Raw genomic sequence first — 21,867 nt, forward strand, 5'->3', positions numbered from 1 at the left:
GGAAGTATAAATCACCAGTTTCAATATATATAAACAGATACAAATAGACTCCATCCTTCGTATAGAACTAAATAAGTGCATGGACTGGTCTTTTCCCAGGGAACTGTTATTATTATTATTTCATGTTGACGGGCAGGCTATAAATATTATAATATTAAAAATAAATAGAGTGAGCTATCGTTGTAATACATGCAAATACACAAGAACTTGCTGGATCAGGCCAATGGACCAACTGGTCCAGCATTCTGTTCTCACAGTGGCCAGTCAGATGCCCGTGGGAAACTCACAAGCAGGATTTGAGCACAAGAGCTCTCTCCCTGCCTGCAGTTTCCAGCAATGATACTCAGAAGCGTCCTGCCTGTGACTGTAAGTATATGAAGCCAAATAAATATTATAAAGGGATGCAGGTGGCGCTGTGGGTTACACCACAGAGCCTAGGGCTTGCCATCAAAAGGTCGGCAGTTTGAATCCCCGCAACGGGGTGAGCTCCCGTTGCTCAGTCCCTGCTCCTGCCAACCTAGCAGTTCGAAAGCACGTCAAAGTGCAAGTAGATAAATAGGTACCGCTCCAGCGGGAAGGTAAACGGCGTTTCTGTGCACTGCTCTGGTTCGCCAGAAGCGGCATAGTCATGCTGGCCACTTGACCCGGAAGCTGCACGCCGGCTCCCTCGGCCAGTAAAGCGAGATGAGCGCCACAACCCCAGATTCGTCCGTGACTGGACCTAATGGTCCTTTACCCTTTACTAAATATTATAAAGAGCCATTTCCATGAGTCAGCTCAAAGCCAAATGACTGTGGCGGTTTGGGACGGATCATTTTACCTGTGTTTTCATCCCACTGGACAATTCCCACCACTCTGCCGAACAAATATTTTCTCCTCCATTATGCTGTGGTTGGCACAGCCAGAAGCGCAGAATGCAGACTGTATGACGTAGCTTACCCCCTGCTGCCATATATATGCTTTCTTCTCTTTGCCATATATAGCAGTTTATAGCAGTTTATTCAAGTCTCCTCCTTAACTGGCTTTGACATTTTATAATAATAGCAGTAATAGTAAATATTGCAATTATTACTGTAAAAACAGCACCTATGAACTATGGTATGCCCAATAACAACTCTGTAATTAGGGTAACATTATTATCACCATGTTGCAGCCATGCCAATTAATTCTGCATGGGCAATCAGCTATCCTCCGTTTCTTTCCGTTGAGAAAATGTTTGCTTGAGTCTCCAGAGATATTGAGGAAAATATGAGCTAAATAAAGTTTCTATGTGTGTGTGTGTTTGGAGGGGGAGCAAAATGCAGGCGTACTTCTTGCTATATTAGAGGTTGGCCAGAAAAGCAGAAATAGGCTAAATTTGGCATGCAAGAGTCTGCATTTCTTGCCAGTTCCCTCTTATTTTTAGTCTTTGGAACCCTGTGAATTTTCTCAACATAAGCTCACTTGATAACAAGCATCCTGGCTTTATATCCCCATCCTCTGCCCTGTGAGTTCTGCAGGATGTGAAGGAAATAGAGATTTCATTCCATGTAAAAACAGTGCTCCGTCTCCATTCTTCACTTTATACCATGGGATACAGCCAAGTGCAGATAATAAAAGATTTGTATAATATCTACGAAAGCATATATATATATATATATATATATATATATCCATCTGTACAGTTGAGGACAGAGCAGGACAAGGAACGTGGGTGCGTGAGGGGCGGTAAGGAAGAGGAAACAGGTATGGTCCTTACCGAATTATAGCATTAGTTCATATAACCCAGTATTTTCTACCCTGATTGACAGCAAGTCTGAAACAGGGGTCTTTCCCATTACAGTGGTACCACGGGTTACATACGCTTCAGGTTACAAACTCCACTAACCCAGAAATAGTGCTTCAGGTTAAGAACTTTGCTTCAGGATGAGAACAGAAATCATGCTCCAGCGGCGCAGTGGCAGCAGGAGGCCCCATTAGCTAAAGTGGTGCTTCAGGTTAAGAACAGTTTCAGGTTAAGAACGGACCTCGGGAACGAATTAAGTACTTAACCTGAGGTACCACTGTACTAGCTTCCCAGTCCTTTTAGATGCCAGGGAGCAAACCTAGGAACTTCTCCATGCAAAACATGCACACCCCATGAAGTTGTGGTCCTTGACTGAACAGGGGGAAATGGCCACCAGCCAAAAAAATAACCCCACAGAAACATCAGTTTGGAAAGTGGTTTAGTTCCTCAGAATCTGCATAGGGAAGGCCCCATAGCTCAGTGGTAGAAGATCTGCTTTGCATGCAGAAGGTCTCAGGTTTTGATCCTCAACATCTCCAGCTGGGGCTTGGAGAGACTCCTTGTCTGAAATCTTGGTAGTGGATGGTACTGAGCTAGATGGTCTGGCTCAGTACGAATTGGAAGAATAAAGTATGAAATGACTACTTGATCCCGTTGTCATGTTGTACAGTCAGCCAGAAACAGGAATAATTAGTGCATCATGTGCTAAATCTTGACCAAGAAATAATTTCCACTGGGGAGTAGAAATGTGAAGGCAAGAAAAAGTTTTGGGAATCCTCTCCACCACCACCCTCCTCCCCAATTTAGCATCTTCTCCCATCGGAAAAATTGGAAATCTGGGGGGTGGGGAGAGAACCTTCATATGAGCTGTGTTCTTCTCTACTAGAAAAATAATTGCAATGCTTTTGAGTCAAGGTTTCAAAAACAATGTTTTACCTGCACTTTGCTATTTCAAATGGTTGTTGTTTTTTTAAAAAACTAACCCTGCAAAATTATGTACAGTATCGGGTGATTACAATTCCTGTACACTATAGGCATGTGTGTTCAGTCATTCAAAAATTTATTATAATATAAAGCACAGTGCAAAGTATACAAAATCACGGCCTCGGTGAAACTGATTGTTAAGTTGTTGATCATGGCAAGGAAGGCAACACTCAGATACATTGTTAGCTGCTTGATAATGCATGCATTGATCCCCTTGAGAAAAATACTCAGAAGGGTCTTTAAAGATTGACCAGGAAACCATCTGACAGGGGGATATATTATGTGTTCGCTTAACATATGTGCAAGTCAAATCCTACCTGCCTTTCCCAAGCTAGCGTCATCCCACCAGCCCCAGATAACATGGCCAATCTTCAGGGATTCTGGAAATTGTAGTCCAACAATATCTGGAGGGCACCAGGTTGGGGGAGGCAAGAGACAAACATTTTATACTTCTAAATTGAATAATGTCATTACCGAGGAGGCAGGTTTAGTCGTTGTTTGAGGACTATCCCTGCCTCCAGGTCTGGTCCTGACCGAAAGGATACAGTAATCAGCAAGGGAAACCCACATGACCTGAAAGTGTTGCTGTGCAATGCCAGGTCAATGATTAATAAAACCACTGCCATCCACGACCTGATTGTGGATGGAGGATTTGATCTGGCATGTGTGACAGAGACCTGGTTGGATGAAGCAGATGGGCCTGTCCTTGCCGCTGCTTGCCCACCAGGTTTCTCTTACGCACAGCAACCCAGGTCATGTGGGCGGGGAGGGGGGGTTGCAGTGATTTTTAGGAAGTCATTAGTCTGCACCAGGCGTCCTATTGGGAAGACCCAGTTTTCTGAGTGCATGTTCTGGAAGTTGGGCAATAGGGGCAGTACAGGATTCCTTTTGGTGTACCGACCTCCCCGCTGCACCAAGGATTCCCTGCCCGAGCTGCTTCAGGTCGTGGCGGATATGCTCCTGGAGACACCTAGCTTGGTTGTCCTGGGGGATTTTAACATCCATGCCGACACGACCTTACAAGGGGCCGCTCGGGACTTCGTGGAAAGCATGGCCTCCATGGGGCTGTCCCTGAATAAGACTGGCCCAACTCATAGCCACGGACATGCCTTAGACTTGGTGTTTACCTCTACGGATGTTGGTGATCTGACATTAACTAAAAGCGAAACAAAAGAAGTGCCATGGTCAGATCACTTCCTGGTGCAACTGGACTTCTCCGCAACCCTTCCCCTTCGCAGGGAGGTGGGACCGATTCGGATGGTCCGCCCCCGCCACTTAATGGATCCAATTGGCTTCCAGAGAGTGGTAGGGGATGCTTTATTCCAAGTTGATGGCCTTTCAGCTGATTCCCTGGTGGCCCGCTGGAATGCGGAGTTAACCAGGGCTATTGACTGTCTGGCTCCGAAGCGTCCTCTCCGATTGCATGGAGCCCGGACAGCCCCGTGGTTTTCCCCGGAGCTGAGGGTGATGAAACAATCGTTGAGACGGCTAGAGCGCCGGTGGCGGAAAACTCATTCTGAATCAGACCGGACACGGGTTAGAGCTCAACGTCGAGCCTACCAAGTGGCAATGGCGACGGCGAAGAGGGCCTTCTTCGCCGCCTCCATTGCATCTGCAGAAAACAGCAGCAGGAGACTTTTTCAGGTGGTTCGCAATCTATCAGAACCACCTGTACCACCGGGGCCTGGTAGGGACCCCAAGATCTCCTGCAATGCTTTTGCAAAGTTTTTTGCAGATAAAATCGCTCAGATTCAGAAGGAGGTAGACTCCACTGTGGGAGCAGGGCCAGGGCGGGAGAGTGCTAGAGTTCTGTCTGGTCCTGTTACATGGGATCAATTCCAATCTGTTACCTCCGAGGATGTGGACAGGCTGCTTGGACGAGTGAAACCTACCACCTGTCTCCTTGATCCTTGCCCATCCTGGCTGATAAAAGCGAGCCGGGAAGGGCTGGGCGATGGACTCTGCGGGGTGGTGAATGCTTCCCTCTGTGAGGGAGCCTTCCCAGACCCGCTGAAAGAGGCGGTCATTAAACCGCTTCTTAAAAAAACATCTTTAGACCCGGCCAATTTGGCCAACTATCGCCCAGTCTCAAATCTGCCATTCTTGGGCAAGGTGATTGAGCGGGTGGTTGCTGAACAACTCCAAGCACGCCTGGAGGAAACGGACCATTTGGATCCCTTCCAATCGGGATTCAGGCCTCACCATGGGACTGAAACTGCCTTGGTTGCGCTGGTTGATGATCTCCGGCGGGCTAGGGACAAAGGTGAGAGCTGTTTCCTAGTTCTGCTGGATCTCTCAGCGGCCTTTGACACCATCGACCATAACATCCTTCTGGACCGTCTAGAGGGGCTGGGAGCTGGGGGCACTGTCATGCAGTGGTTCCGCTCCTTCCTCCTGGGCCGTGTCCAGAAAGTGGTGGTGGGGGGTGAGTGTTCAGACCCCTGGGCTCTCACTTGTGGGGTGCCTCAGGGTTCTGTCCTCTCCCCCATGCTTTTTAATATCTATATGAAGCCGCTGGGAGAGATCATCAGGGGGTTTGGACTGGGTGTTCATCAGTATGCAGATGACACCCAGCTCTACCTCTCCTTTAAATCAGAACCAGTGAAGGCGGTGAAGGTCCTGTGTGAGTGCCTGGAGGCGGTTGGAGGTTGGATGGCGGCTAACAGATTGAGGTTGAATCCTGACAAGACAGAAGTACTGTTTTTGGGGGACAGGAGGCGGGCAGGTGTGGAGGATTCCCTGGTCCTGAATGGGGTAACTGTGCCCCTGAAGGACCAGGTGCGCAGCCTGGGAGTCATTTTGGACTCACAGCTGTCCATGGAGGCGCAGATTAACTCTGTGTCCAGGGCAGCTGTCTACCAGCTCCACCTGGTACGCAGGCTAAGACCCTACCTCCCCGCGGACTGTCTCGCCAGAGTGGTGCATGCTCTAGTTATCTCACGCTTGGACTACTGCAACGCGCTCTACGTGGGGCTACCTTTGAAGGTGACCCGGAAACTGCAATTAATCCAGAATGCGGCAGCGAGACTGGTGACTGGGAGTGGCCGCCGGGACCACATAACACCGGTTCTGAGAGATCTGCATTGGCTCCCAGTACGTTTCCGAGCACGATTCAAAGTGTTGGTGCTGACCTTTAAAGCCCTAAACGGCCTCGGTCCTGTATACCTGAAGGAGCGTCTCCACCCCATCGTTCAGCCCGGACTCTGAGATCCAGCGCCGAGGGCCTTCTGGCGGTTCCCTCATTGCGAGAAGTGAGGCTACAGGGAACCAGACAGAGGGCCTTCTCGGTAGCGGCGCCCGCCCTGTGGAACGCCCTCCCATCAGATGTCAAAGAGATAAAGAATTACCTGACGTTCAGAAGACATCTTAAGGCAGCCCTGTTCAGGGAAGTTTTTAATATGTAATGCTGTACGGTTTTTAACACTGATTGGGAGCCGCCCAGAGTGGCTGGGGAAAACTCAGCCAGATGGGCGGGGTATAAATAATAAATTATTATTATTATTATTATTATTATTATTATTATTATAAAATATTGGAAAATATAGTCCTTTCTTATGACACAAAAAGAATTGTGTATAAATTAGCTGCCACACAAATTTCTACTAGTTTGTGTGTCAGCTAATTCACACAAAATTCACTTTGTGTCCTAAGGGAACTAAATTAAATTTAGAACTGATAGAAGTATAGGTTTTGCATATATTTCTCCTGAAATTTCCACTGATTCCAATCAACACTGGCTATCTTCTGATGGTGACTGTTTGCTGATGGAAGGAATCTGTCAGCAGAATGGAGAAGGGGGGCACATTTTGCCAATTCCTCCCTTCCCCCGCGACTCTCCCAGATCTGCTCCAGTGGGTCTCCAGTTCAAACTATGGATTGCCAAAAATGACCTTTCTGATGATGATGACTCCCCACTCTTAGATACCATCCCATGTGTCCCACCGCATGGTGTCCAAATACAACCAGGGTGGATTATTTTATATTTCACTACATGTTTATGGAAGTATTATCACAACCCTGTATAACATTTGCCCACACTTAGTTGTTTTAATGGTTATGTTACCAGAAAATTGCAGCGAGCATTCTGCTTATGTTCTGGGCTGTTAATGCAGTGCTAATCAGAATTGCCAGGCAGAACTTTAATCTCTGCTTGGAAATCCATTTTATTACTCTTACTAATACTCTGATTCTTACGAACTAAAGCATAGTTGGTTGAAGCATGTTAAGGGGTGTCTAATCTGTATGAAAAGATCTTGAGAAAGTGCCTTTGTCATTGGACACAGACTTGCCATGTAATTGTCACCCGAAAGAGACCACCCTGTACAAAGTCTCAGATGTTAAGAGTGCCAAGTTGCGCGTCGTTTTCCTCTCGGCCAGTGGATTTTGTGGGAAACTGAAAAAGGAGTAGCGAATCCCATCATGCCAGAAGCCATACAAAGCTCTGGCAGGGATGTTAAGTTATTCCCCAAAGAGTGAAGCAATTCCAGGCAAGAATTTACAAAGCAAGAGAATGCATAACTTAGTGGGCTGGTATTTAGCCATGATTCCGTTGCCAAAAGAACAGTTGTAAACCAGTGAGAACTGAGTCCTCAAGGAAAGCAGCTGACTATAGAATCTGGCCTGGGCGGTTCAGCTTAATGAGTGGGTAGATGAGACTAATTAGGACTCTTGGCATCTGTTTGCATTCATGACATGATGGGCTTTGCAGTAGTCCTGTGGGTAAAAGCAAGGATGAAGTGTTGCTTCTGTGATGTTCTGAAAAAATCAAGCAGCGATTGGAAGCCTCAAATTTGCTTTTCCTCTTGGTGGTTGACCCATTGTAGGAATGTTAAAGCTTTGAAGGGGGGGCATGGGTTCCTCTCTCTCTCTATAGCAGGTGGTCCAACCTCTCAGACCAAGTGGGCTGTAAGCGTAGTTCGACAGGGAACCCACAGGCTGCCACGCTGCCTTGTTGCCTGTGCAAGCCCTAAATTTGATGCCCCCACCCAGCCCTTGCTCTGTCTTTCCAAAGCCAGGTAGGCAAGGCACACGACTCTAGGAAAGGAGGTGCAATACTCTGGCAGGGTCCTAGAGATGCCCTACTTCCAGGCCATCTTAAGCATATCCGACGCCGTGGTGCAAAGATCCCTCTGGCGGCTCCCCGGCAACTCCAAAACAAGGGAGGGGGCAGTGGAAAATGTCCTCTGCCTCCCCCACTGCCCTGATCCCTGGTGTGGTGATCAAGCAGGGAAACGTGCTGGCGGACATGCTGTCCGGTGTCAGGACGCCCAAGAAGGCAGCCTGGGAAGGCTATGCACCGCCTTTCACCAGGAAGCAGGAGGAGGACAACGACTGGGAGCAGGGCTGTCTTTAGCAGATGCAGAGGCTTGGGAAAGAAGCTGCACACCTGCCAGCCATATAGTTGGCGGGGCGCAGCTGGTGGGTGTACAGGGAAAGGGGAGGCTGCCGGCAAAGCCATGCAGCTCCCCCACTCACTAGGGCGCCCCTGAGAGGCCGGCGCCCTGGCGCAATGAACCACTAAGACCAATGGGAAAGACAGCTCTGCCTACTTCCCTTCCAAAGCTGGGGAAACACTAACTAATGCGCTCTTTGTGGGGCTACCTTTGAAGGTGACTCGGAAACTACAACTAATCCAGAATGCGGCAGCTAGACTGGTGACTGGGGGCGGCCGCCGAGACCACATAACACCAGTCTTGAAAGACCTACATTGGCTCCCAGTACGTTTCCGAGCACAATTCAAAGTGCTGGTGTTGACCTTAAAAGCCCTAAACGGCTTTGGCCCAGTATACCTGAAGGAGCAACTCCACCCCCATCATTCTGCCCGGACGCTGAGGTCCAGCGCCGAGGGCCTTCTGGCGGTTCCCTCATTGCGAGAATCAAAACTACAGGGAACCAGGCAGAGGGCCTTCTTGGTAGTGGCGCCCGCCCCGTGGAATGCCCTCCCATCAGATGTCAAAGCGATAAAAAACTACCTGACATTCAGAAGATATCTTAAGGCAGCCCTGTTCAGGGAAGTTTTTAATCTGTGATATTTTAGTGTATTTTTTGTTTCTATGGAAGCCGCCCAGAGTGGCTGGGGAAACCCAGCCAGAAGGGCGGGGTACAAATAATAAATTATTATTATTATTATTATAACTAGGCTTTGAGAAGGAGATGCGTGGACTCACGTGTCCTTCTCAAAACACAGCTCCTTGCTTATACGCAGGGTGGATTTGCTTTAAATCAAATTGATTTAAACCACGATTTAAATCACTAGTCAGTAAGACTTGATTTAAAAAACTAGTCAGTAAGACTAGATTTAAATCTTTTTCTTTTTTTTTTTACAGAAAAACTCATTCTTGCTGGTATAATCTTAATATTTACAACCAGATGAAGGTTTCATTTTTGGAATAACATAGAGTAGTTTTTACAGTTAGATCAAAAATTACTGATTTGGTTATTCTATTAGAAATACATAGATAATTATGAGATTATGGTGAGGTTTAATAAGTTAACTGTTTATATTTGGACAACTCTTCTGCTGTACTTTATCGGAAGGAGAAAAATAATCATTTCCTGAATAACAATTCAAACAATTTATTTAACTAAAAAAATAACATTATAGCATATGTTTGTTAACTGATGTGGTTAAATGGTTTGGGTTTTTTTAAAGAAAAACTTAGACTGAGTTTTAGCACACATGAAAAACTTAAAACAAATCTTATTTCCTGATGACTATCCTGTAACTTAAATAGAAAACTATATTCCTCCTTCAAAATCATTTTATTATAAAAATCCAATTTAAATAAAAAACTGATTTAAATAAAAAAATCCAATTTATATTTTAAAAACGATTTTTTTTTTTTTAAAAAAAATGTTTTTAATGATTTTTATCCACCCTGTTTACATGGCTTTTGGAAGGCAATTCAAGAGCTTGGGGGGGCATCAAATTTTGCCTTTGGGCAGTGTGTTGGACTACCCTGTTCTAGAGGATACCAGTTTTTGTATGGGTTACTCTGGGCTGGGGAATGACCATCAGAACTAGGATAATAGCTGTTGTATGAAATTCTGTGTACAGTTTCCTTTGGGAACAAATATCAAATTCGCAGCCAGCTAACATGTTCTGTCAATTCAATGAGTTTTACTTGAGCTCCCCAAATTGATTTTGGGTTTCTCCAACCCTCCAGAACTGATTTGGGGAGGCCTAGGGTCCATGCCGGGACTAGACCATTGTGCAAGCAGAAATCTTTGTGCTGGCTGAAAGACCTCAGTTGGATACTGTTCCACTCAGAGTAGACCGATTAGCTAAGTTAGTGAGGTGCATTAATTTTAAATGGTCTACTCTTAAGTAGGACTAGCATTAGCTACAACTCTATGAGGGCAGTTCTAACTATGGGAAGTCAGTGTAGTTTACGCCAGATCTCATTCAGGAATGAAGTTGAAAAACAAGCATTTAAAATACAGCTTGACACGCATCGCCCTTTTTGCTCGTGCAAATTCCACCAGGTGTCCATGTCATGGAGTTAGGATCCAGAATAAGTCCTCTTCTGCCCTGTCCAGCTCCTGCTCACATGGCCAGAAGCTCCTTTTTGGAGGCTTCCATTGGTGTTGGCTGCGGTTGAGCTGAGTTAGGATGGGGGTTATACCCCAACATATTATTTATTATTATTATTATTAAAGATTTTCTTGATTTACAAAAGTGTGTGCAATGTCTCTCTCTTGTATTCCCCCCCCCCCATGTAACATTTTTACAAATCAGTTTCATTTGTTGAGACATTAGGAAGAAAAGGGGGAAAGGGGGGGAGAGTTGGGGGTGAGGTCGGGTGGCAAAGTTTCTATTTTACTTACTATATGTAGGGTTTGGTGTCAGCGTTGCTTGTGCAGGTTCTTTGTTGTTCCTTGTGTTCCTTTGGTTGGGGTTGGGGTTGGCCTAGGGTGTGGTTATTCATTTGTAGTTGGCTGTGGTGGTCTTTGTTTTCATGTGTGAGTGGGGTGGGTGGGTGTTTTGGATCAGGGTAGCCATATTGATTTTTATGCTATTGGTGGAATTTTACCGTTGTCTTGCTGGGCTGTGTATGTGATAAAGGGGAGCCATACCGGGGCGAAGGCGTCTTCTTCTGTTTGTCCCCATGTCAGTTTCAGTTTATTGGTCAATATTTCTAGTAGGGCTGTTTCCCATACTATTTGGTACCATTGGTCCATGCTTACTCCTGACAGGTCTCTCCAGTGTCTGTCTGTGATGCTTCCAGCTGCTGAGAGTAGGTGGGTTATGAGTTCTTTGTGGTGTAAGTGGGCTTTATTGTCTTGGAAGATGTTTAGTAAGGCCAGTGCTGGGGTGATTTCTAATACTTGCTTGGTTATTTTACTTATTTCACGTATGGTTGTTGTCCAGAATAGTTGGGTTTTGGGGCACTCCCACCACATGTGGAGGTGCACCCTTTCCAGCATTTTGGTGAGGTTCCTGGGTGTATTAGAGCTAATTTTCTTGGTGTTAGGTACCACCTGTAGGTGAGTTTCAGAGTGAGTTCTTTTCATTGATATGGATTTAAAGGGGGGTTTATACCATTGAGACCCCAACGTATTTCTGACAGAGCCAGAGTGGGGATATCTGCCAGTTCCTAAGTTGCTCATCCTGTAAGATACTGGTCTTGATTGTCCTCTATAACTGGGACTTTCTTCTGTTTGGGGTTCAAGGTCCATAGGCTCGAATGACACTTCAAAGCATTTTCTTCCCACTGTGTGTGTCCTGCACAATTTAGTTAACTGTGTTGGATTTGAAAACGCACGCCGTTGTAAGCATTATATTTCCTCTGTGTGTTGATCTTGCAGCGTTCTCACCAGTAAAAGAAGCTTCCCTCCCAACCCGCCTTTTAAATATCAGTTTTTGACAGCATGATAAAGTGAAGATTTTTGGAGAGAGCCAGTGCCAGCTTGTGAAGGGAACTTCTGTTGCTGAGTTTGTTTTTTCCTAGTGCTGACATTTTAAAGCTGTACATTTATTTCAGTCTTGGCAAGGACGTGGTTGCATAAATCAGCATTCGAACTAATTGGGAGCAGCTCAAGCGGAATGCTAAGAAGGCCTTATCAGAAGCTACTTGTTGCCCTTGCCTATGGAACTGGCTGGGTGTTTTATAGAGTGCATTCTTTCCTCTCCATCTGTCTGGACTGGCAAATGCAAAATTAACTGCACCAGGGAGTAGCTTATTTCAAGAGCAGGAGGTAACCCTACTACAAATTGATAAGCTGATATACAAGTCTCCAGAAGCAGAGGAAGTGGTTTCTAGAATTCTTCAAGGTTCTAGATGAGATTACTGAAACTTTTTGATTATTTTATGCCTGGCTTGTTGTAGTTCATGATTAAGCCCTCTGCCTTTATCCCCTTAGCATGCAAATCTAGCTGTGTATGAAATTGCTCTCGCCTTTGTGGTCCACAGTGTTTTGAGTAACTCTGCTGTGTTTTTTCAGGTTTGATTTGTGACTTTTTTTTGCAGGCGGTACTGTTAAGACACTACCTTGTAAGCTTGTTAAACTTTTCAGGGCTCTTGAATAGAAACGCTCTATTTTTTCCTGTTGATTGCTGATTAATAGCTTTCCTAAATTGACCAAGCATCAGTTCCCTTGGGGGAGTGGGGCGGCATTAATTAATTATTTGTTCTTTGGTTGTTGTTCTTTTTGGAAAAATATAAGAGAAAAACAAGAGTTAATTAGCAATTAAGGGCTCGCTCTTTTTCCCTCTGCAGGAAGTGAAACTGGAACTAGGGCAGTCTTAGAATGAGCATTCAGGGGCAAATCAATCTATTACTAATTCACCAGCCCATATCTACAGGAAACAAACAGAGGTTGAACCTGCAACCAAAGGCTTTCAAGTAGCATTAAAGAGGAACTTTGCTGAATGGAAATTACTCATGAGTAGACATTATAGAAGGCTCTTTGCCATGAGTTCCAGCGTTTCTGGATAACACAGCAGTATATTAAGTACTTGTGGAATCTCTATTTCAATTCTTCCCCCCTGCAATTTTATGTAATGAAAATTGCAAATGAATCTTGCAAAATGTCTGAGAAAAACCACAAAGGAGGATAAGGCAGTGATACTCACAATCTGGTTTTGATTCATGATTAACATTGAAATAAAAGCTTGGCAAAAGTGTCTTCATCGTATATTCAAAGTGCTGCTCTGTGCATCTGTAACATAATGAAGATTTTGTGCACTGCTTTTTAACTCAGGCTGAAATTCACCTCTGTTTCTTCTTTCTCTCACAGCTCTTCCATGTGGCCTACGTCCTGATCAAGTTTGCAAATTCCCCTCGCCCAGACCTGTGGGTGCTTGAACGGTCAACGGATTTTGGACTTACGTATGAACCTTGGCAGTACTTTGCCTGTGAGTATGAGAGAAAAGTGGAAGGGATGTGGCAGTGGAGCCACGTTCACCAGGGGAGGAGAGCCTCCAGTCTTGGCCTGCCAGGGATACAGGTTGGCTTGCAAGGCCATTTCCCCCAACGGCACCCACCTTGCCTATCTGCTGATGTCTCTTATGATGTCATCTGATGGACAGCAGAGGGTGGGCTAAGTTCTATGTTGGCAGAGTGTGCCAGTTCCCAGGAGGGAACAAGGGTGTGCAGCCAAACTGAGCAGGATTTAACCCCTGCTCATGAGCTATTGAGGGACATGGGTGGCGCTGTGGGTTAAACCACTGAGCCTAGGGTTTGCCAATCAGAAGGTCCATGGTTCGAATCCCCGTGACAGGGTTGTTCAGTCCCTGCTCCTGCCAACCTAGCAGTTCGAAAGCACATCAAAGTGCAAGTAGATCAATAGGTACCGCTCCGGCAGGAAGGTAAACGGTGTTTCCGTGTGCTGCTCTGGTTTGCCAGAAGCGGCTTAGTCATGCTGGCCACATGACCCGGAAGCTGTACGCTGGCTCCCTCGGCCAATAAAGCGAGATGAGTGCCCAGAGTCGGCCACGACTGGACCTAATGGTCAGGGGTCCCTTTACCTTTTACATGAGCTATTGGGCTCAGTTTGACAAGATTCCACAAAACCTCTTCCTGATTCCCTTTGCATTGGAATCCCTTGCTATAACAAAGGCTTTCCCCCTATGTTTCAGTAGGGTTTTTGATGGAGTTTTCATTGAATGCCCTGTTTAAACGGAAGGGAAAACCTATGCTCCTGCCATCATTGTGACACCAGGTGATAGACGGGTGGGCATCCCCACCTACCTGTCACATTTGACTGACGAGGCTGATCCTAGTAAGGACCTGGCCTGTGGAGCAAAAAAAAGTTTCCCTCCTTTGACCTACTCCAGTGGCCCTGGAGCAAAAAACAGCCAGCATTTCAGGACTTAGGTAAAGCCCTGTATTATTTCTCCCCTTTGCTTACTTATTTGTCATAGTGGTATATAGAATCTGCAAGTTTAACTGAATACATACCAGTTGATGGAGAACTACAACAGAAGAAGCTAGTGCTTCTAGTCCTTTCTTGTAGACTTACCAGAGGCTTCTGGTTGGCTACTATAGGCAGGAGGTCTGGATGAACCTTTAGTCTGAGCAATCAGGGCTCTTCTTATGTCTATATCCCAACCAGAATGCCCTTGCATCATACAAAATACCTTACTGTACAGTCAGCCAGATTTTCCACATTAACGATCTAGCATCTTGAAAAGGTACATAGATGAAAGAATTTTGGCAGGTGTAATTTTCCAGATCAACACAGCAGAACTGTGACGTGACAAGTTGCTTTAAGTTCCTTCCTTAACTGTTGTGCAGTTAAGGTCCCTAAAATAGCTGCTTCTGACTTGGGGTACACAGGTTTCAGTGTGTGATAGGCTTTCCTGGAAGAGATTCCTCACCGACCCTCTCAAAGTAGATTTTGGTTGGGTCAGGAGGCATGGTTATCAACCCAAACTACCCTCTTGTACAGTGAACTGTTGGTTGTTTCATTTCCTTAAGATAATGTGAGTGGTAGTCAGTTGATGGAAGGGTGCAGGCTGGATCAGACCTGCAAAGCCTCTTTCTGAGCAGCCATAGGGCCAGGATTCACAAAGGCATTGGTCGGATTGCTGACATTTTTCTTGGATGACTCTTGTGTTTGTAACAACTGTATGACAAACAAAAATGCAGCAGATGGAGTATTTTGTGGCCTGCAGAAACAGGAACAGTGGAGGGAAAGTTACTTGTTGAATTTCTTGCATTATGCAGCTGTTAAAAGCAGAGGCAGCTAGCCAGAAAAAAAATAGAGGAAATATAAAGTCCTATAAGTACCATCTGGATCTGTTCTGGCAGTTCAAGAGGTAAGGAGGTCTTGCAGCAATTAGTAGGTGAACATGTTGATCAAACAGCTGTTAAATCCTCATCTACAGGGACCGGTTGAAAATATGGCAAGCATATTTGAAACTTGTTCTTGACTTGTGTTCTTCTGCTCCAGGACACACTCTACACTTAGCATGCCGTATGTTTTTGGAAATGTATTGTGATGGGATAGTTGGGTGCCTAGTGAAGAATGCGTTTTTCATCACTGCTGACTACTCAGAAAATGTGTAATGATTGAAAAGATGAATTATGTTTTGAGTCTCAAGTGTGTTTTTTTATTTTACTTTATTTTTAACGAGGAGACTTAGAATGACTGAGGTCGATAATATCTGCAATATTGCATCCTTTCTGGAATGAGGGAAAGGAATGTTCCCCTGGAGTTAACAACAAGGGGGTTTGTTTGTTTGTTTGTTTGTTTGTTTGTTTGTTTGTTTGTTTGAATATACTGCTTGATGGTTAAAAAGACCCTAAACCTCAAGAAGAATAAGTGAATAAATTTATTGCAGGTAAAACAGTTGAAAGCTGCAATATGAAATGTTCAAAAAATTAAAATGAGAAATAAACTAAAATAATATTAAAACACACATCAACGTTCTAGATATTGGGGAGGCTTGTCCAAATAACAGGTTTCTAAGCAGGTGCTGGAAAGAATACAGTGAAGGTATCTCTCTACCTGATGTCAACAGGCAGGGAATTCCAAAGTGTAGGTGTTGCCATACTAAAATAATGATTTATTATCAATGTGTTCTGGTTTGTGGAGTCGCCAGGAAAAGGGGCGGGCTAATGGTGCAAATGCAAGTGTAGAAATACAAGCCAAAATATTCCAGGTCCTGCACCTATACAGTGGTACCTCGGGTTACATACGCTTCAGGTTACATATGCTTCAGGTTACAGACTCCGCTAAGCAAGAAATAGTGCTTCAGGTTAAGAACTTTGCTTCAGGATGAGAACAGAAATCGTGCCCTGGCGGCGCGGGGGCAGCAGGAGGCCCCATTAACTAAAGTGGTGCTTCAGGTTAAGAACAGTTTCAGGTTAAGAACGGACCTCCAGAGTGAATTAAGTATTTAACCCGAAGTACCATTGTATTGTGTGGGGACGCAGGTGGCGCTGTGGGTTAAAGCCTCAGCGCCTAGGACTTGCCGATCGAAAGGTCGGCGGTTCGAATCCCTGCGGCGGGGTGCGCTCCCGCTGCTCGGTCCCAGCGCCTGCCAACCTAGCAGTTTGAAAGCACCTCCGGGTGCAAGTAGATAAATAGGGACCGCTTACCAGCGGGAAGGTAAACGGCGTTTCCATGTGCGGCTCTGGCTCGCCAGAGCAGCAATGTCACGCTGGCCAGGTGACCCGGAAGTGTCTCCGGACAGCGCTGGCCCCTGGCCTCTTAAGTGAGATGGGCGCACAACCCCAGAGTCTGGCAAGACTGGCCCGTACGGGCAGGGGTACCTTTACCTTTACCTTTACCATTGTATTGTATTCTAATAACAGAAAGAGGGGTCCCGATATGTATAGTGAAGAGCTCACGAGGAAATGGTTTTTCATTGCTCACTTGTTTTATCTGTGTTGTTATATCCTGGATGTAAAGAGTTTTATATATTTGCTTAAGGAAGTTACTTTATAGGTTTGGTCCTGACATGATAAGCACCCAGACATACGCCTTGTCTTTCCTAAATCTCTGCAGTTAAAGATTAGAGCAACTTGCAAGGAGGTTTCTGTGTATCTTTCTGTGGTCTCCCAATGTGATGTTGTCTTCTTCCTGCCTTTTACTTTCCTCATCCATCATTCCTAGCATTTATTGGAAAGCTAACATTTCAGCCAGAAACTCTGTGAAAGCTTGGGGGCATATCCTGACAGGAACAACCCACCAGTTTTTTTCTGAAAGCAGTCACAGTTAGGAAGTACCATTGTGCCATATACAGAAAGAGTCATCTTCAATCATTGATCATCTGGGGGAGTAAGCAGGATCCTCAGACTTCAGCTAGCCTCTTGGTCATGAGCCCAAATTTGTGGTTGCCACAACTCTGCCCTCCCACCAAATCAGGGGAGGGTCAAGAACTTCTCTCTGACCTTCAGAGGTGCGTGGAAAACCTCCAAAGAGCAGCACGAGGGGAGAGAAAATTCCCAGCTCCCGTTCTCAGGGCCAAGCTTGGGAAGATGGAGGGAATTCATATCTTTAGTTGCATATTGCTTTGGAGGTTCTCAAAAATGCAGTGTGAGATGCCTCCAAGCCTCTCATTCTTGTCCCAGAGGTAATTCTCAGCAAGGCAAGTGTTATGAAGAACTTTGCAGGTCCTTGTGGATTTGGTGGTCTCTGTGATTCTGTTAGTCTCTCTTTATCTCTACTGCCTTCTTACAAGTGATATGGATAAGCAGCAGCAGCAGCAGTAGTAGTACAGTGGTACCTCAGGTTAAGTACACTGTACACTGCCACGCCGCTAGAGCACGATTTCTGTTCTCATCCTGAAGCAAAGTTCTTAACCCGAGGTAATATTTCTGGGTTAGCGGAGTCTGTAACCTGAAGCGTATGTAACCTGAAGCGTATGTAACCTGAAGCATATGAAACCCAAGGTACCACTGTAATAGTAATACAGTCATACCTTGAGTTGAATGTGCTTTGGGTTGAGCACATTCGAGTTGTGCTCCGTGGCAACCCGGAAGTAACAGAGCACGTTACTTCCAGGTTTCGCTGCTCGCTCATGCGCAGATGCTCAAAATGACGTGACGCGCATGTGCGGAAGCGGCAAAATGTCACCTGCGCACATGCAGACGCGCCATCACATCTTGCCTTCCATTCGGGATGTGAATGGGGCTCCGGAACGGATCCCATTCTCATCCCAAGGTACCACTGTAATAGTGTAAGTTCTTAACATTCTTACATCTTGTCACAAGACTTCACGTCTGCTGCCTGCAGTTATGATTAATACTAATGTTCCCCCATCATTGTATCTGAATGTCACAAATATATTAAAGTTTGTAGTTCAGAATGTTTTTTTAAGTCTAATGTGCTACTGAATATCTCACACATTTTCAGAGTAAGCTGGAGTAGTTAGCTCCCTCCCTCTCTGAACCCATAAGTATCTTTCACAAACACCTTTTTGCTTTTGTCTTTTGGTCACAAGTTTTGCATGCTGCTTGGGTGTATGCTTTGAATGGCAAGATGGTTCAACGCCTTGTCTTTGTTTTCACTCAGAAGCAGATTTTTCACTTAGCACAGTATCTCTCTTATTTGCACAAAATGGCCCTGTGTGGAGACGCACCCATCTTTGACCTCTGTGGCGCTAAGCCCAGCTGTGTCACTTCTTGGCAGACATTTTTATCTAATTAGTTGGCAGTGCCAAGACCAATTTGGCAGGAGCATAGCTATATCAATTTATTATAGGACATGGGAAGAAGAGGTGAATGTTTTTCTGAAGTCTCGTTTCCTCATTGTTTGTGGTCCCAAGTTGGCTTTGGAAGAGGAGGCTGTTTCTGTTTCCTGCAGCCTAGACAATTGGTATTGCCGACCAGACATTTAGGGCTGTCTGTTGTTCCTCCGGTAGTTCCCTGGGAAAGGGAAATTAAGGAAATTGGACAAGAGAATTTATTTCTAAGTTTGATGTTGCCTGCTGGTTTCCAGAGCAGAATCTGAGACATGCTTTACCAAGGAGCGCCAGCTTGTTCTGCAAATATATCATTATGAAATTTGCAGAGAGCAGCCAAGCTACTCTGAGCCTGTCAGGCCCCAGGTCCTCCAGGGAGCCAAAACAGTAATTGGTAGAAGATGTGAGTTGATCTTTACTGTGATCTTTTAAACAGAAAAACCTGGTGAAGGAGTGCCTGGAAAGACTATACGGTGAATTATCCCCTTGGGTGTGATTCCATCCCTAATTTCTATGACAGTGTGTATCTGTGAGCTCATTAGGTTTCCTTTGTGGATAGGAGAACAAGAAGCATGTTTATCTTAAAATGAGTTTCCCTCTCCCAAATAGTAGTGGAATATTTTTATTTAATGACTCACATTTTATTCATTTATTCATTTTCTTCCTGTTTCAAAAAACCTTCTGCAGAAAGATGCCCAAGGGCTATCAGTGGTAGCTAAGGTGGTCCTTCCTCTTCTGTTCACTGTCTCTTAAATCTAGTTTCTTCTTTATGGTCTCTGTGTAGGTGCACTCATTGCATTCTGCACATGTGCAGAGTATAATTAGCCTTCTAGAGCTTAAGTCAGTGCATTTTTGGTAGGAGGTACACTCCCAATTGTCTAACACAGGCTTCCTCAACCTCGGCCCTCCAGATGTTTTGAGACTACAATTCCCATCATCCCTGACCACTGGTCCTGCTAGCTAGGGATCATGGGAGCTGTAGGCCAAAAAAATCTGGAGGGCCAAGTCTGAGGAAGCCTGGTCTAACATAATAGAGGTGCTTCTATACTTATGGAATATTTCCTGTAGCAAAGGGACAAACCCAAATCAAAGGTTACCAAAAGTTTTGGATTATGCTCCTAGGGTGTACAAAGTCTCCATTCAGTTGCAAACCAGTATTGGGTGTCATAGCCAGCAGTTAGCTTGCAAATGAATTTCACATGAGAAAGTCAATCATTTTAAATTGGCATTTTTTTGCTTAGCAATTTAAATCATGATGGTTCACATATTGTGGTGATCCAAAAGGTTTGTTGTGTGTTTGGAAAGAAGAGCCACCCGTCACAACAAAACTCCTCCTCCTCCTCCCTTCTTCTTCTTCTTCTTCTTCTTCTTCTTCTTCTTCTTCTTCGAATCATAGAGTTGGAAGAGACCACAAGGGCCATCGAGTCCAACCCCCTGCCAAGCAGGAAACACCATCAGAGCACTCCTGACATATGGTTGTCAAGCCTCTGCTTAAAGACCTCCAAAGAAGGAGACTCCACCACACTCCTTGGCAGCAAATTCCACTGTTGAACAGCTCTTACTGTCAGAGAGTTCTTCCTAATGTTTAGGTGGAATCTTCTTTCTTGTAGTTTGGATCCATTGCTCCATTTCCGCTTCTCTGGAGCAGCAGAAAACAACCTTTCTCCCTCCTCTATGTGACATCCCTTTATGTATTTGAACATGGTTATCATATCACTCCTTAACCTCCTCTTCTCCAGGCTAAACATGCCCAACTCCCTTAGCCGTTCCGCATCGTTTCCAGGCCTTTGACCATTTTGGTTGCCCTCCTCTGGACACGTTCCAGTTTGTCAGTGTCCTTCTTGAACTGTGGTGCCCAGAACTGGACACAGTACTCCAGGTGAGGTCTGACCAGAGCAGAATACAGTGGCACTATTACTTCCCTTGATCTATATGCTATACTCCTATTGATGCAGCCCAGAATTGCATTGGCTTTTTTAGCTGCCGCGTCACACTGTTGGCTCATGTCAAGTTTGTGGTCAACCAAGACTCCTAGATCCTTTTCACATGTACTGCTCTCAAGCCAGGTGTCACCCATCTTGTATTTGTGCCTCTTATTTTTTTTTTGCCCAAGTGCAATACTTTACATTTCTCCCTGTTAAAATTCATCTTGTTTGTTTTGGCCCAGTTCTCTAATCTTCTTCTTCTTCTTCTTCTTCTTCTTTTTCTTCTTCTTCTTCTTCTTCTTCTTCTTGGATATGGTTCTACAGACCCCATCAGCCCATGACTTTCCTTGCGCAATTGATAGGTGAACACACATTATTGCCCGAGTGCTCCCCAGTATCTTTCAGTCTCCAGAAACCAGAAGCTTATCTGCCCACCCACCACTCTCCCATTCCGTTTGCTAGCTGTTTCTGCCACAACAGAAGAGTCAAAGGCATTTGTCCTTCCTGCATCCCACCCTCTGCACATTTATTTTCCTCTGCTACCAATTCTTCCCAGGGTGGTCTCCTTTGAAACCGACCACCAAACCTCCCTCTTAGCATGATAGAAGTTTGTATTTCAAAGGGGAACCAGACTTTTATAGAAAGTAACAGAGCCTGACCTTGCATGCGGCAAGCCCCCATTCCACCTGTCGGTCATGGAACAGTGCCATGTGGCCTCTGGGTGCCAGGTGTATCTGGATACTTAACCAGCATGACTCGCAAGGAGGAGGAAAAAGAATTTGGCATGGTGGGGAGCCAGTGAGAGTTGGCAGCTGGTTCTCTTGTTGCCTCTTCGGCCGCTGCATTCTCCAGACATTAGTGCCTCTCAAATGCACAGCAACTGAAGTTTCAAAACACTGCTCCAGAAGCATGAGGTACACCTCCTGGGCTTTAGCAAAAGTTGTGGCGCTAACTAGATGTGATGTTAATTGTGTATAGTCAAATAATGTGCACTTAAATATATAAGGGTGATTTTCTTCAGGAATGTTTGTGTGTATGTAAGGGTGTATGTAAACCACCCACACCATGACCCTAATCCTTCTCCCTCTCATTTGCTATTTCAGTTTTTCATGTGCCCGCACACAATAACCCTCAGGCCTAGTTGGAACCTCAGTTGCGGGTTTTGAGGAAATGCCAGTGGTCACAACATCTCTCTTCAGCCAATTCAGGATATTTTGTTGTGTGAAGTTATGCCAGCTACTTACTGTATTTTTCGCTCCATAAGACACACTTTTTTCCTCCTAAAAAGTAAGAGGAAATGTCTGTGCGTCTTATGGAGTGAATGCCGGTCCCTGGAGCTGAATTGCCCAGGGGGCACAGAGCAGATTGTGCTTTTTTTTGTAGAAAGAGGGAAGGGGGTATTGAAACGAAGCCGCTGAGCAGCTGATCAGCAAGCAATCGGGAGGGAGATAAGGGACGCTAGCGATAAAGGAGGCTGCCTGGGAGGGGGTGGTAAAAGCACATGGATCCTCAGGATTTTTGCATTGGGTCACCCCAAATTCACCATCAGATCACATAGC

At 45.3% G+C, this 21,867-nt stretch overlaps 1 protein-coding gene across 1 annotated transcript in view; it reads left to right on the forward strand.

Annotated features, from left to right (window-relative positions):
* LAMA5 (laminin subunit alpha 5) overlaps positions 1–21,867 on the forward strand; it is a 189,477-nt gene that overhangs the window by 54,350 nt on the left and 113,260 nt on the right. Inside the window, exon 3 of the mRNA XM_083744077.1 lies at positions 12,989–13,106. Within this exon, the coding sequence (XP_083600203.1) occupies positions 12,989–13,106 (118 nt within the window). The remainder of the gene's footprint in view (positions 1–12,988; positions 13,107–21,867) is intronic.

This window comes from Podarcis gaigeae, assembly GCF_964106915.1.
Source record: "Podarcis gaigeae genome assembly, chromosome: 6".
In the NCBI taxonomy this organism is placed as follows: Eukaryota; Metazoa; Chordata; class Lepidosauria; order Squamata; family Lacertidae; genus Podarcis; species Podarcis gaigeae.